The sequence below is a fragment of the Cryptomeria japonica genome, chromosome 5 (genome assembly GCF_030272615.1).
Source record: "Cryptomeria japonica chromosome 5, Sugi_1.0, whole genome shotgun sequence".
Classification (NCBI taxonomy): domain Eukaryota; kingdom Viridiplantae; phylum Streptophyta; class Pinopsida; order Cupressales; family Cupressaceae; genus Cryptomeria; species Cryptomeria japonica.
In genome coordinates, this window is record NC_081409.1 from 455,285,383 (window position 1) to 455,300,231 (window position 14,849).

Consider the following 14,849-nt stretch of genomic DNA (forward strand, 5'->3'; position numbering starts at 1 on the left):
TAAAGGCATTAAAGATTCTTGGGATAAAATTGCAGGTATAGTGAATTCTTTTGATGGTTCCAATTCTTTGACTATATCTATTGATGGGAAGATTTTGTTGCTAGAAGCTAAAATTTTAGCTCTTTAAAGGGATAGAGACAAAATCATTAGGAGAGCTAAAGGGCTCAGAGGACTAGTGAGTCCTCGATTGGACTCCTTGAGTGTACATAAAAAGGAATGCATAGATATGATTGGTAAGCCCACACCGGTAGAGCTTAAGGAGAAAGAGTCTCATTCTCATATGCTTAATGGACTTGTATCAGTATCCGGCACATTCAAATCCAACTGGGACACTTATCTAGATATTTTGGAGAAAGCCTATCTAGAAATTTTCAAGTATATTCAGCTCTGGTAAGGTCTTTTGGGACACATTCTTTGTATAGAATTTCATTATTTATCCTAGCTTTTGGTGTCTTTTTGGCATTGATGTCAAAGGGGGAGGAGTATAGGTGAAAAATCAATCCTTGACATCAAGAGATAAGGAGTATTTGTACAAATCATGATTACAGATGACATATTCAGCTCAAGGGGAGCAGTCTCAGGGTGAATCCGGTAGATGGAAACCATTATCATTTTTCACATGAGTGTTGCCATCAATTCCAAAGGGGGAGATTGTTGGCAATTGAAACTCATTTGATTAGTTTCATATGTTGTCATTGATGGAAACATGTTTTGGCTTCATTCTTTGGTTTGGTACTTAACCAACACCGACGGGTATCTTCACCAATAGGAAGGATTCTATGGGTATCGGTATAGGAGGTTGACATCATTGGGAGATTTGGCAATCGGAAATTCATTTTGTTATTTTTGTATATATGTAATGAGTCGACATGTATAATCATTTTGTATTATCTATGTAAGCCAACATAAGTCATGAAGGACTGTAAGGGTATATAGGTCAGTTATTAGATCATTTTGATATAGCCTCCTAATTAGGAATAGATGAACATTGTAACTTAAATTGAGAGTTCGACTCGCCTCCTAATTAGGATCTAGATGAAGATTCTGAACTGAAATTGAAATCAATTGACCTATTTAGGATCTAGATGGAGATTGTGAACTGAAAATGAATTCAATTGACCTCCTAATTAGGATCTAGATGAAGATTGTGAACTGAAATTGAAATCAATTGACCTCCTAATTAGGATCTAGATGAAGATTGTGAACTGAAATTGAAATCAATTGACCTCCTAATTAGGATCTAGATGAAGATTGTGAGCTGGAAATGAAATCAATTAACCTGCATCCACACATTAGGTCTTCCAAAATCTGCAAGTACAACCCCTAATTAATGAAATTTCCACATGTGATACATCCAATTATCAAAAATCTTGCATGTTAGTCATCAATAAAAATCAAATAGTTTGACCAATTGCACTATTCTATTGACCAATTGTATTGTTTCCTTGACCAAGTGTGCAGTTTACTTGACCAAGTGTGCAGTTTCCTTGACCAAGTGCATAGGTTTAGATGCCAAGTACGCAGGTCTTAACTCCGAAGGCACGAAAGATGAAAGTCTTGATTTTTTATGGAAAATTTCTTCTCAGGTGCCTGCAAATGATCAGAAACTCACAAAGATATCATAAAAGACTCGCGCTTCACATCAAGTTCACCAGATGTAGATTGGGGAAAATTTGGGAGTGTTAGAAAACCAAAACCAAAGCATGAATGTCCTATCTAAGCTAATCACAAACTCAAACTTACATGCATTTACCTTATTCTAACCAACAAAGATGTTGAAACAAAATGTAGAAAATGCAAAACGAAACATCATTACTAACGCATTCTTTCAACACGGCCTCATTGCTTCCTCTTTCATCTCTAATGGAGATTTTTCACTCTATATATGCAAGGATACACGAATACAATAAGAGTAAGTGTGATATGATATCAAGATTTACTCAAAGTATGTGATTATGATGTTAATGCTAAAATGGATGATTGCTAGGAAATTGGACAAAATGAAATTACTCGAAAAGTGGATTCATTAAACAATTTGACAGAATGACAATGCTAAAGTTAGATTGCTAAGTTATTTCAACAGAATAAAATTACTCGATAGTTAGTTGATTTGACAAAGAAAGAGCTCTCAATTTATAGAAAACTCGAAAATTGATGAACGGATAGGATTGAAAAGATTATTTATTAGATAGACTGACCTAATTGAGCGCATGGCAAAGCTGTCATTCGAAGAAGGATGAAGATGATGAAGAAAAAGTGGAGAAAGATAAAAATAAAAAAAATAAAAAAAGGTAGATTTTCTGAGGATGCATACCTCATTTTCAAATTTAAAATTAAGATTAATGAGATATTTCCAAAAGGATGGATTTTCAAAAATAAAAGAGAATATTAAGAAAAATCTCATAAATATCTAAGATATTGTTGCCATTTTCAAAACTTGTGAGGTTAATTAGGATAAATAATTAAATAAATAAATATATTTATTTAATTATGACACAAATTAGCTAATTAAATAATTTAAATAAATTATTCAATTATTCAATTGAAATTGAACATTTACTTAAATAAATAAAATCAAGTGTAGAATCAAAATCAATTAAATAATATAAATTATTTAATTAATTTTAAAGGAGATGGTAAAATGATGAAATATTTAGGAAGAATAATTAGTAAAGAAGCTTAATTAATTGAAGAATTAATTAAACCTAAAAGCGCAAATTAGTCAAACTGACGTCCGGAGACCTTAGATGGGTCAAATTAAGTCAATTTTGGTCAAAATGGGTGAAATTGGAAAGAATTGGGAAGGTTTGGGCAGAAAATGGAAAGATTTGAGCAAAAGTGGGAAAAATAGTTCAATATGGGTAAAACCAAGTAAAAGTGGGTAAACCGGATCAAAGCGGGTCAACGAACGGAAAAGGGACAAATGTGAAGCCATGGGGCTAGAGAAGAGGTTAAAATGAACCCATAAAATAGGAATAGGAAAAAAAATGAAGCCAACGGGACAGAAAATGGAAAGCAAGAAGCGACAAGACCAAAATGGAAGCAAAAAACCCTAATCAAGACAGGGGTTTAGGTCTAAAACTAACATCATCGGATCGAGAGGGGAATGAACCAAAGCAAAGGGATGAAACAGAGGATAAAATGAAATCCCTAACTTAAAATGGGAAGAAAATGAAACGATCCGGACAGAAAATGGGAAAAGGCAAAATGGGATAGGATCACGCAAATAATGAAGATTTTACACACGATTAGGTTAAAAATGAAGAACGCAGATGATACCAATTTTTAGTGTCTATAGATCTCATTTGAACATAAACACTAGAGAGAAAAGCTGAGAAGAGAAGGCATCCAAGGTACAAAAGGTGAAACCCTAGCGACCGTTTGTAAAGGTATTCTTTTGAGTTATTTCAAATCCTTGTTTCTAAAATTATAATGGTGACTCGACAAGTGTATGAGTTTGTTGAAAAACCAAGGCCGGAGTATAAGAAAATTCCTTTTGTAGCCATGACAAAGGATAAGAGTGGCGCATTCTCCTCAATTCCAATAAATGTGATATTCAGAGAGGATGTTTGGATCTGCATTCACTCCCCACTAAATGAGATTAATCATACCAAATTCAAAGTTCTCCTTGCATTAGTAGTTCCTAAACTTTAAGGTTCTCAATCTAAATGATGTGTTCTATTGGTGAATGTCTATGGACCAGTGGAGACAAAAAAAAAAAGAAGAATGTTTGGGGAAAAAATAAGGATCTAATTGACGATGCCCAAGGAGGTAGGGTAGTGGTGGAAGGAGACTTCAACTCAACGATCAGTAATGAAGAGAAAAAAGGGGTTGTCTCACACATCTCAAGTGTAGACTTATTTCAAGAAATTTATAGAGGAGAACACATTGAGGGATGTGGTGCTGAAAAATGGTACATTCAATAGACTAATTGATGGACTAATTTCATCGTTTCAACATAGCTAAGAGAAGTACAAACAGAATCTTTGAAATTACCACTAGGGATGGAGTAGTGATGTAGACAGAGGAGGAGGTCAATAAAAAGGCAACTAGATTATTTGAAGATCTCCTCAATAAGGAGAGTCCCCTAAACTTGTTTGAATGGTTTAGCTTCATGAGGAACATATCGTAGATGATTAAACCAGAGGATAATGAGAGATTATATAGGGAGGTAATAAAGGAAGAAGTCAAGAAAGTAACATTCCAATTAAACTTGGACAAGGCACTCGGCCCTAATGGCTTCTTGACAAGTTTTCATCAAAAAGTTTAGGACATCATAGGTAAGGACTTGACAGAGGTAGTAGAGGAGTCAAGGAGTAGTACGACGATGCTAGTGGAGATGAAGAATACTTTCCTTGCACCAATTCCCAAGAAATATATGATTAACCCCATGGGTGATTATCAACCAATATTTTTATGTAACACAATGTATAAGATAACTACAAAGTTGATGGTCAACAAATTGGAGACTATCCTGGGAGACATCATATCAAAAGAGTAGAGTGGATTCTCACTAAAGAAATCCATAGTTGAAGGGATAGTGGTAGCCCATGAAACCATTCACTTGGTCAAAAAGAAAAGATCAAAAACATTAAGTTAGATATTCAAAAAGCCTATGATCAAGTAGACAGACAATTCTCGTTTGAAGTCCTGGAGAAGTTTGGCTTTAGTGCAAAGTTGGTGCAATGGATCAGAGCTTGTATTGGCAAACCATATTTCTTAGACCTAGTAAACAAATGCCCACAAGGTTTTTTCTTTATGAAGTGAGACCTAAGAAAGAAAGACCCTATATCCCTCTTGTTCATAATCATGGTAGATGCTTTAGGGAGAAAAGTCAAGGCGAAAATAACACTTGGGCATTGGACATAATTAAAAACTACCCAAGGAGTTGAGGATATTAGGCACCAACAATTTGCATATGATACAATGTTATTTGGGAAGGCATGAAGGATAGAGGCCAAAGTGATCAAGAAATTTTTAGATGATTACTACCAAGCATCGAAACAGAAGGTGAATTAGAGGAAATCGGAGGTATTTTTCTTTAACATTTAACCGAGTCTTTAAAAGGATGTTACAAGACTACTCGATCTTAGGATTGTGAAGCTACCAGGAAATTCTTAGGGACCCAATTGTTTGTGAGGTTTACTAAAAAATGCATGTGGGAAGCTCTTGTGAATAGCTATTGACAAATGACGGAGACATGGAAGGGAAAATGGCTTACCTTGACAGGGAAAATATTACTATTGAAGGCAGTCATATCTACAATTCCAATTTACTCCATGAATTACTTGAAACTACAAAAGAAGGTGGAGGGGATCGAGTAGATAATGCGAAGATTCTTTTGGAGTGGGCAACAAATAATCAAAAATTATTTTTAATTTGAATGGGACGAGATTTGTAGCCCAAAGGAGGGAGGTGGGTAGGCCTCGGGAAGCTGTCAGTATTGAACTTGGTGATGGGAACAAAGATGGTATGGAATATGTACACCAAAAGAGAATAGAAATGGATCGAGATTTTACAAAACAAATATATGGATTCTAATGAACCAACATGGATCTTCACTATGATAGACTCACCAAGAGGCTCAACAATTTGGAACTTCGTCTTAGAATATAAGGAAATTATCACAAAGTATTTGACCTGGGACGTTAAGGATGTTTGTAGTGCTTTATTTTGGAAATATTATTGGAATAGACAATGAAGTGTTAATTCAGAACAAGAATTTGGATGCCCTAAGAGAGAAACCGAGCTTGGAGTGGGTTACTAAAGTAAGGGATTACATTGAACAATTTTAGACAGAAAAGATTGACCAATGGAGATGGAAGTCATTGCAGGGAATAGAAGCTTCAGAGGCACGGAAAATAGAGTTAGGAGATACTAATAATCATCACCGAAGAAGAGGACAAGGTGAGATGTTGTGAAGCAAAATCAAGCAAATATAGGGTGAACACTAGATATAAAATTGAGGATGCCATCAGAAAAGCAAAATTGGCCAAAACACATTTTTGGCATTGCTCTTGCCTTCCAAAGGCGGGGGAGTGTTCGCTTGGATGGCAGTGCAAAAAAGAATCTTAACATGAGACAATCTAAATAAACTAGGGATTCGAGGGCCCAACCAGTGTGTACTCTCTGGAGGAAGAAAATGCAAATCATTTTTTATTGAGTTGTGAATATGCAGATCACTACTGGAAAAGTATGATGTGAAGAGTTTGGTGGCAAAGCCCATTACAACATGTCATCAAAGATATTTTTGTTATGTGGCCCACCCTTCGCAAGAATGCACTCTATAAAAGTATTTGGGTAGTCATGTAATCCATCAGAATATGGAAAATTTGGAAAGAGTGCAACAGAAGAATATTTCAGGACAAGGCGATGCCCAAGGAATTATTAGACAAGGAAAATAGAGGTTTCCATTATAGAGGTTTTGCCAAAAACTAGAAGCTCAAGAAAAATGGATTTTCAAACTAGGATGGTGAAGTTCACAAGAAATGGTCAAGGCTGGTAGTCTCCCCTATTTATGGGGTTCAAAAAGTTGATTTCGCTGCCATTCTTAGGCTGCGACTGAAGTGGAAGGCACCAGCGAACGGATGGGTGGAGATCAATTTTGATGGAGTTTCGAAAGACTACATCGAAAATTGTGGAGCTGGATGTGTGATAAAAGATCATAAGGGATCGACCATGGCAGAAACAATAAATTTAAGGACAGAGACAAATAATAGACCGAATTATAGGTGGCCCTAATCGCTCTACAATGCGTAAAAAAAGAGAAAGCGAAGAAAATTCACTCAAGAATGGATGTCAAATTGGAAGTTGCAAAAATGGCTCAGGCCAATACTAAAACGCTAAGGAATTTTGATGAGTTCAAAGTCTCCCATACATATAGGGAGGGTATAATGAAGTGGCTAATGATTGGACCGAGAAAGCAGTGGAGGCTGGCGTGGGACTATAATTATAACTGGATTTAGGGAAGAGGATCTCCCCGTGGCAGTACCAAATGACATCATATTCAGGCAAGTCAAACTTTTTTAGAGGCAAAGGATTAATGATGAATGGATAAGGGGATTTACAAGTTTCGAGAGGGAAGCATGCGAGGCAGAATTTAGCAATTAGATGTATGTCTAGGTGGTTATTTATGTATAACATTGAGAAAAGAAATAGAGGTACAATGGACACACCAGTCAAGCTTATTGGCCAATGGAGCCAGATGGTTTTTTAGGAGAGGTGAGGGAGAAACAGTTGAGATACTTCTTCAAAACCAATCATGGACCCACCCTCCATGCTGTCAAAATGGTGTTAGGCAAGGATTTCCTAAAGGCGAATCATAGGTATAGAGTGAATTTATCTTTGTTATGTTTTTGGCTTCCTTGTTAAATGCGAAGGAAATGAAGGAAATGGCACAAGCTTTCTGTAGAAAACGAGTATGAAAAAGATATTTGGGGGAGTTGGAAGATGTCCCAAACAATGTGAAGGAGGAGAAGGGGATCAAACTGCCAGAGGATTATTGTATAATTCGGAAGCGTGGTCCAGATCCGGAGAAATATCCTCTCATCTTTGTTGAGGATCCCAAAAGTTTGAGCCGGTGGAGAAGAGCATCATCTTTTTCATATAATTATGCGCGTTTAGCACCGGAAGATGGGCTACAAGACTACACTAAAGAAGAGAATCTAGCAAAAATATGGGTGGTGTTGTGGACTAGGCAATAATGGTGGATAGATGAGGACAATGATGCGGTGGAAATCGATCATAGTGCACCCAGACCAGACTGTCCCTAGAAAGCAAGGAAGCCTAGGAGGGCCAGTCTTAAATCACACCTTAAATAACATATTAAGTCTAGAGAATGTTAGTCAGCTCTGAGTCTTTAACACTTTTAAATTTAAAAGTGTATTCTTAGTGTGACCACAACATATTAATCCTAGAAAATGTCAGTCAATTCTAAGTGATTAACACTATTAAATCTAGAAGTGTAAGCTTAGTGTGTGTGGTTTAAGTCTTTTACAAGAAGGGATGCATGATGGGATAAAAAGATTTTTTGTAAATAGGTATTATGCAGTAGATTCCCAATTTTGTATAATTACAAGCTTAAACGTTGATGCTATTTGTAGCATTGTACTCCAATTTTACTATAATGGAGTTGGTAACGGACCATTGAAGGGTGTAGTTCTTTTAGATTGCTTTGAACCAATCAAAAAAATAGAAAGTAAACTTTTATTTATAATTCTTTAAATTTCCATTTATTTACCTTTAAAAAACTTTTTTTTAAAATATTATATTGTAAGTATTTTAAAAAAAATTCATAGGTTAATTTTCAGATTTCCTCTTTGAAACCATAAAAATATTTAAAAATATATATCTTCGAAGTATTGAAATGAGTTAAATTGACTTTCTTTTTTTACCCTAAAAAAATAATTGTAAAAAAATATTATGTCATATTCATAGGTTAAATTTTAGTTAAAAAATTTCATAGGTTAATTAATTTCATAGGTTAATTTTCAGATTTCCTCTTTGAAACCATAAAAATATTTAAAAATATATATCTTGAAAGTATTAAAATGAGTTAAATTGACTTTCCTTTTTTACCCTAAAAAAATAATTGTAAAAAAATATTATGTCAGTATTCATAGGTTAAATTTTAGATTTACTAGGTTGAATTTTTCTGGCTGCAATGTTTTCTTTTGCACCTTTTTTATTTTACACTCACTCACATTCCACTTTACCACATACTCAATATAATTTTTATCTTCTTGAATTACACATGATGAGTCTAATTAGATCAAATCTCATTGTTTGTTTAACCATAATGTTGTAGTTTTGGTAATCTTTAACCTCAAACATAGTTGTAGTCACTTGCTTAGAGCAAATTCTATCTTTGAGGTAATTTTTTACAAATAGTATTGTTAGGATTTCGTGAATGCTTGCAAATCTAATCTGTCTTTATGAAAAAAAATTGTAAATCTATCATTTCAAGTCTCATATTTGTCCTAGATTGCAAAGAAATCTTTATGAGAAATTTCTTGTTTGGTTGTCTTCCCTATCATCTAGCGTGATAATAGAGCTACTCTACTGGATTACTCATATTTTCTTACCATTTTGTTTCTTTTCATTGTTCGTATTTCCTTACCAAGTATATCTTACCTATTATCAAGTGTGATCATCGAGTTTTGTACCCGAACCTCCAACAAATTCTTTGGGGTTTGGATAGACATTTTGATTAATTACCTCACCCGTTATCCACATCAGTAGATTCGTCTTTGAATAATTTCATGGGAATTCATATTTTATGCCTTTAGCATTTGTTATATACTACTAAATCTGATCTATTTTAATTATTCAAATTTTAGTTGAACCTTTCATGAAATGTTAAATAATGATCTAGACATATTAATCTTGCAATAGTATTTTTATTTTGTCAATTTTTTTCTATTCCTACTGTAGTTTATCATTAACTTTCAATATCTAGATTATATTCATTTCCGATGGTGTGGAAACTCTCACAAGATTTTGAATTATTTCATTCCCAATTCCTTTCCACACGCATTTTTTAATACCCTGGATTGTGATTCGAGTAGACTCTAGATCAGACGAGTCGTATATAACACATAAAGTGCCTTTTGATATTTTTATCTTCTTCTCCTTTTTAAGATATTTTAAAACGAGTTGTTCTAAGAGAAGAAACGTGTGCAAAGAGAAGAAAATCAAAAATTTTAAAATGAAATTTTCCATTCAAAATTTCAGATTAGCTCAAGTTTTTGTGCTACACAAATAAGAATTGGCTCAATTAGATTGAGAATGAATAGAATACATCAAGTTTAATGCTTTCTGCAAAATAAGGAAGTAAGGATTGTAATAAAGTTTCTCTTTTAAGCTTTATTGAATAAAACATTTTTTGTTGCAATAACTCCTAATTAAAAAACAGTCAAATTGACAAATTCGGGCAAACATTACCTACATAAACAAGTACTGTCTATGTTAAGTCAATAGGCTACACTTGTACGAAGTTCCAATATTCGTACAAGCACAAGTAGACATAACGAGGACAAATGTTAAACCCTACCATCCAAGCCCATTCACTTGTTCAACTGCAACAATGGATTTGTTAACCATTATGTCTGCTTTCAGATAGCATTTGGGTTCCACACAAGCTAGAAACTAGCAGGTATTTGATCAAAGAATCAAATTCATATGTTAAACAAACACCATGCCTCAACCATACATAATTTTAAAAAATACATTACACTAAGAATTTTACCCAAATAGTGATTGAACTGGATAAATTCATTAAACTTGGCATTACACGAGCCCTAAAATGCATGTCAAATGTAGCCTTCGACAATCTAAAGATTCATGCAGAAGTCATTGTTAACTTGATGACTTAGAGGGGTATTAAAATGTGCCCATGCATTTGATTATTAATTCTTTCAAACCATCCATCGCCATTCCTTCCTGTTACAGATGGGACTTTGTTACTCCAGAATTCACTTGCAAATTTTTAACTAATTATGCATTCTTTCCACCAAAGCAATTTTACGTGTTCCCTTGGAATAATTGCTCAATTTCGCTTTTAAACTTTTTTAAAAATATTTTGAATGTGTCACATTCACCAGAGCAAGAAGATTTTATGGCTGCAAACAATGCCTAAGCTTGTAAACAACTGGTTAATCGTGCTAGGCAGGCAAGTAATTGAATAACTGTGCAATAACCAAAATGAGGAGTTCCTGCAAGGAACAACAAAATACTATAAAATATATTTTATGAAAACAAAACTCTGCTGTTAAAAAGCTCACGTCCATAATGATCCAATAAGCAACATAAATATTTATCCCCATTAGTAATTCTTATTTGCATTATTTCAAGCTCATTGAGAATTGTGTCTCTAAAATAAGCTTTCAATGCAAAAAGCTATCGTTCAACTTCATACAATAAAATGTAAATAAAGAAATCAGAAGAAACAATAAACAATAGCACTTTTTGAGCAAGAAAAAACTCTTTCCCACAATCCACAGTAGAACTTCAACTGATACAACAACCAGCAGATTGAACGAGATTTCTTTTGAATGGGTGCTACGTGAGCATGTTTTCTTGAAAAAGCCTCCCACGTGTTCCAAAAAGCTAGGGATACCAATGGTTAATCTAGGAGATGTGCAGCTGCTACTACACCAACATTAACACAACCGGCCCAAGAGCAGCTATCTGTACATTGTCCCTTAAATAAACGAGAGAGGTGCCCAGCTCATTGTCAATTTACCTTTGCAACAAATAACAAGAATATCTGAACAAAGATCTAGACAGTTGAAATGTTCAGATTAATATATTCCAGCATGTACAAAGTAAATAGGTTGCCCAGGACCTAAGTATTTAAAGCTGTCTTCTTGCATATAGGACAGAGATTTTTCATCAGTAGCCATTTCTTAATGCAATGTGAGTGATGAATGTGCCCACAGTCTATAATCCCCAGCTCATCCTTGTCCATGTATTCCTCCTGCAAACACGCCAAAGCAGTGGTTATTTGTGGCAGCGCTAACTTAGTAAACAAACATCTAGCACCTTAAAAAAATGTAAACAGTCAGCACAAGTTTAAAGTAGAGACATCAAGCATCATTGCTATAGATAAAATATACAAACAAAAGATAACACCGTATACCCGACATATGCTGCAAAGTTCATCCTCAGGCTGCTTCTTAGAAGACTCAACTGCAATTGACTCAGTACCCGAGATGTATAATATTTTCTTCAAGCTCTTACAAATTGTCTCCTCAGTTAAACCTGTACTTACATTACCTATCCTTTCCTCCAAAGCCAACAATTCCTGACAATAATGCACAGAACACTCTGTCAACCTGAGGCATTTTTATTGAAGAAAAGTTTTAAGTAACTCATCAACTTAGCCACTATATTGCAATGTCAAGATAATCCATTATGGACTAAGTCCCTCACCTCATAGGTCATGTTATCCACATCAAGTCGCATGTCCCGGTGCTGATCATGAATGTCAGCCGCATTGTAAAATGCTGATTGATCTAGAATAAGTATATCCTGTAATTAAGAACAGTAAGTTGCATTAATATGAGTACAATTCCCACTTTTGTTCAATACTACCTATAGGAAACAAATATCAGAGGTTGCATATCATGAGATCTAAAATTACTGAGCCATTTACCAAAATAATAAATGAGACATTTTACTTCTGTGGGTTGCATGCATGTCTACCGAGTCATATCTTTCATGAACAACATCCAAGGAGACATTTTTAACCTCTCGTGCATATTAGTAACAATCACAAGAGAGGAGAGCCAAAAAAGGGTTCCAAAGCAACTCTAGTAATGTTAGTACAGGAGACCAGGAGACAGATGAAAGAAATAATTCAATTATTTGTATTTAATATAATACTTCGATGGACATACTCTAACTTGCCAGCTCAACTTTGAGACGACTGTTTTTTGTTCCAAGGTGCAGTATGACCGGTTCAGCTGTAATGTTTATATCAAAAAAATATATAAACATAAACATACTAACATAAATAGTCAACAGGGTTGTCATCAATTGGTAGTGCCACTTAGTTCTCATGTTGGAGACCAAGGTTCAAATCTCTCCGAGTGACATCTTAGTGTCGAAGGGCATGCTGAAGAGATATCCCTGCCTCAGTTGAAGCATAGTCCCACAAGTGATGTTGCGGCAGCAAAGGATGTGATGCTGAAGGTAGTGAAGGAGGTTCAGGAGCAAAGAATCCCTGCAGAAAAGGTTGAAGGAAGTGAAATAGGAGCAAAGCATGCTATCCCCACAGGAGAAGCTCGAAAGTGGAGCATAAGAATAGAATTCCCCCAAAAGAAGCTGGAGAGCAGGAACATAGTAAAGGAAGCTGTGCAAGAGAAGCTACAGGAACGAAAGGTATGCAGAAATCCCACAGAAACTAGACATAGGTAAAGCAAAGGGAGCATTGGCCATGCAGTATTCCTGCAAATGGAGCAATAGTTTGAGTGCTATTAAAGCAGATAGATGTTATGGGATGAGGATCCTGTGAACAAACCCTCATAATTTCAGGTGGAGACCCAATAAAAACCTTGACTGATTGAACACACACACACACACATATATATAATGCATTAATTAATAATAAATATATAGTTTTATAAGTTTATTTTTATTAAAATAAATAAAAATCGTATAGTTTAAATATATTACATAAATAAAGACAATTTCCGAAATAATAAATAGTCCATAGTAGCAAAAATCATTTGGGGAAAAAAATGGCAAACCAAAAGTATAAGATTTTTTTTAAAAAATCGGCAAAAAATCAGATTGAAAAAATAAAATTAAAACAATTGTAGAAAAAGAGAGAAAAACTATTTTTTTAAATATAACTTAAGGGCATTTCCATAGCATAGAGATATAAAGAGCAAACAAAATAGAGTTTTAACCCATGAATTGTAGAAAATAATTTTTTGTTGTTCATATTCATATTGCTCATTAGATAGGCATATATTCAGTTAACTTTTTAAGAGGGCAGTGGTCAAATACACCAAATAGTTATCCAAGTCTGATATCAAACATTAGCTAAATCTATGAAGTATAGTAACTGAGATCAAAAGTTAACAGACAAATAGTAAAAGTGGAAGCCATTTTGAAGCGATCCAAGAATTTCATTGTGATTGAGGCAAGAAGTTTTGTAGGGTCGATTCAATATTTTAGAATGCTTATCAAATCATATTCCACAATTGCAATGCTTCATATCATAGCATCAAAAATTGTTTGGGGAAAAAATCGGCAAACCAAGAGTGTAAGATTTTTTTGAAAAAATTGGTAAAAAATTGTAGAAAAACAGACAAACTAATTTTTTTTAAACTAAGGGGCATTTCCATAGCATAGAAGATATAGAGAGTAAATAAAATAGAGTTTAACCAATGAATTGTACAAAATAGATTTTTGTTGTTTATATTCATATTGCTGATTACATAGGCAAATATTCATTTAACTTTTTAAAAGGGCAGTCACCAAATACACCAAATGTTTGTCTAAGTCTGAGATAAAAAATTAACTGTCTATGAAGTAGCTGAGATCAGAATTTATTAGACAGAGATCCAGCTATTGTTAGGAATTTAGTAAAAGTGGAAGCCATTTTGAAGTGATCCAAGACTCTCATTGTGATTCAGGCAAGGAGTTTTCTAGGGGTAGTTCAATATTTGAGAAAGCTTATCAAATCATATTGCACAGTTGCAATGCTTTATATTCCTTGATGGCAATTGGTAAGTCTTTTATATGGGGTAGAATACAACAAAAGGCATTTGTTTAGCTTAAGTAAAAGATTAGCAAGCCAATGTTTTTGGCAATACCTAGCTTGCAACTACTATTTTAGGTAGAGACAAATTTTACTGATTGTGTGTTGTAGGCTGTTATATTACAAGTATGTAAGCTTGTTTGATGTCATTCAGATTTATTTCGTGAAGCACTTTGAATATATTGCTCACATAATGAGTTGTTTGAGCAAAAAATAACTATATCAATTATAAATTAAAAATCTTATATCTATATTTATATGTATTATATGTCTTCAGACATTTAGTGATGTGGTAGAAACACTCCATTGGTGAGGCAGCCATCAAGGTTCAAATCCCTGCAGGGCCACTGAGCTTGCAGGCTTTATGCCTTGAGCTTGTGGGTTCAAACAAGTGAAGTGGGGGAAATGATGATCCACCGAAAATGGCCTCGTGGGAAGAGATCCTTTGTAAGTGGTCTCTCTAGGATCAGACCAAGCTAAAACCCAAGTTTCATCAATCAAAAAAATATATATATTATATATTATATTAATAAATTAAATATGTACATTATAAATTTTACATAATTTTTTATTTATAGTT

General features: G+C 34.3%; 1 protein-coding gene across 2 annotated transcripts in view; it reads right to left on the reverse strand.

Moving 5' to 3' along the window:
- Nucleotides 1-10,799: 10,799 nt before the first annotated feature.
- Nucleotides 10,800-14,849, reverse strand: part of LOC131060838 (probable E3 ubiquitin-protein ligase RHG1A) — a 32,252-nt gene continuing 28,202 nt past the window's right edge. For both annotated transcript variants that reach the window (XM_057994256.2, XM_057994262.2), the window contains 3 exons: nt 11,932-12,030; nt 11,639-11,803; nt 10,800-11,476 (listed from right to left, as the gene is read on the reverse strand). In XM_057994256.2, coding sequence (XP_057850239.1) covers nt 11,345-11,476; nt 11,639-11,803; nt 11,932-12,030 — 396 coding nt within the window. In that variant the 3' untranslated portion in view covers nt 10,800-11,344. The remainder of the gene's footprint in view (nt 11,477-11,638; nt 11,804-11,931; nt 12,031-14,849) is intronic.